At 39.1% G+C, this 971-nt stretch overlaps 1 protein-coding gene across 1 annotated transcript; it reads right to left on the bottom strand.

Annotated features, from left to right (window-relative positions):
• Positions 1-719: 719 nt before the first annotated feature.
• Positions 720-871, bottom strand: SARC_15038 (hypothetical protein; the record flags this gene model as incomplete). Its single annotated transcript, XM_014290830.1, has 1 exon — positions 720-871. A coding segment is annotated over one exon (152 nt), but the record flags the coding sequence as incomplete, so codon positions are not given.
• Positions 872-971: the final 100 nt, after the last annotated feature.

The following is a 971-nucleotide window of genomic DNA, read 5'->3' as shown; positions in this document are numbered from 1 at the left end:
ATAAATAATAATGGGTTGTTTCGGAACGATTATGTATACTGTGTTATTGTTTGTGTTTGTTGTGTTTCGGAACGATTATGTATACTGTGATAGTAAAGGTATTCGACAGGTATAGCAATAAGTATAGTATAAGTATATTTTTGAGTATAGTGTTGAACAGGTATTGTAATAAGTATAGTATAAGTATAGTATTGAGTATATTGAACAGGTATAGTATAAGTATAGTATTGAGTATATTGAACAGGTATAGTATAAGTATTTAGTATTGAACAGGACAGTAGGAAAATGAAAAAATATGATCGCTTTATTTACCAAAAACGTTTTGCGTAAATTTCTCGTCGGACAATCCATTACCTACAACGGTAGAGAGCTCGAGCTGGTTCACTGGCGTCTACACTAAACCGTTAACGAGTTGTTCTGAACTGTCTAGTTGATGTACAGGAGACGGGGACTTCATATACGCACACCGTCTCACGGGCCGTAGTATACTTGTACCTATAAATAAATAGACGTATACTTTTACCATACCTATACATAGACGTATACATGTACCTATAAATAAATAGACGTATACGTATATCATAATTTGAATCGACGTATACTTATACCATACGACGTATACTATACTATACCCGTATACCTATCAATAGATAAGCCAATATACTACTCTAGCGTCCTCCCTTGCCCATGACCGTCACAGCCCTAACGACCCATCCCCTCTACTTGGCGTAGCAGGGGCCACAGATAGGCTTGGCGTCCTGCACCTGAAAGTTGGTTGCGTCGCCTAGGCTAGTACTGCACCTGTTGCAGTTGAAACAGGACTTGTGCCAGTTCAAGGCATTGCCCTTGTCGCCCAGGCTCAGGTACGCACCTGTTTTGGATGTAATGGTGCAGGGTTTAGAATTTTAGGGGTTTGGGGGTTAGGGAGAGTAGGTGTGATACACAATGTAGTACAGTACATGTATATATAT

Source organism: Sphaeroforma arctica (assembly GCF_001186125.1).
Source record: "Sphaeroforma arctica JP610 unplaced genomic scaffold supercont1.5512, whole genome shotgun sequence".
NCBI classification, from domain to species: domain Eukaryota; class Ichthyosporea; order Ichthyophonida; genus Sphaeroforma; species Sphaeroforma arctica.
This window is presented reverse-complemented; position numbering and strand designations above follow the sequence as displayed.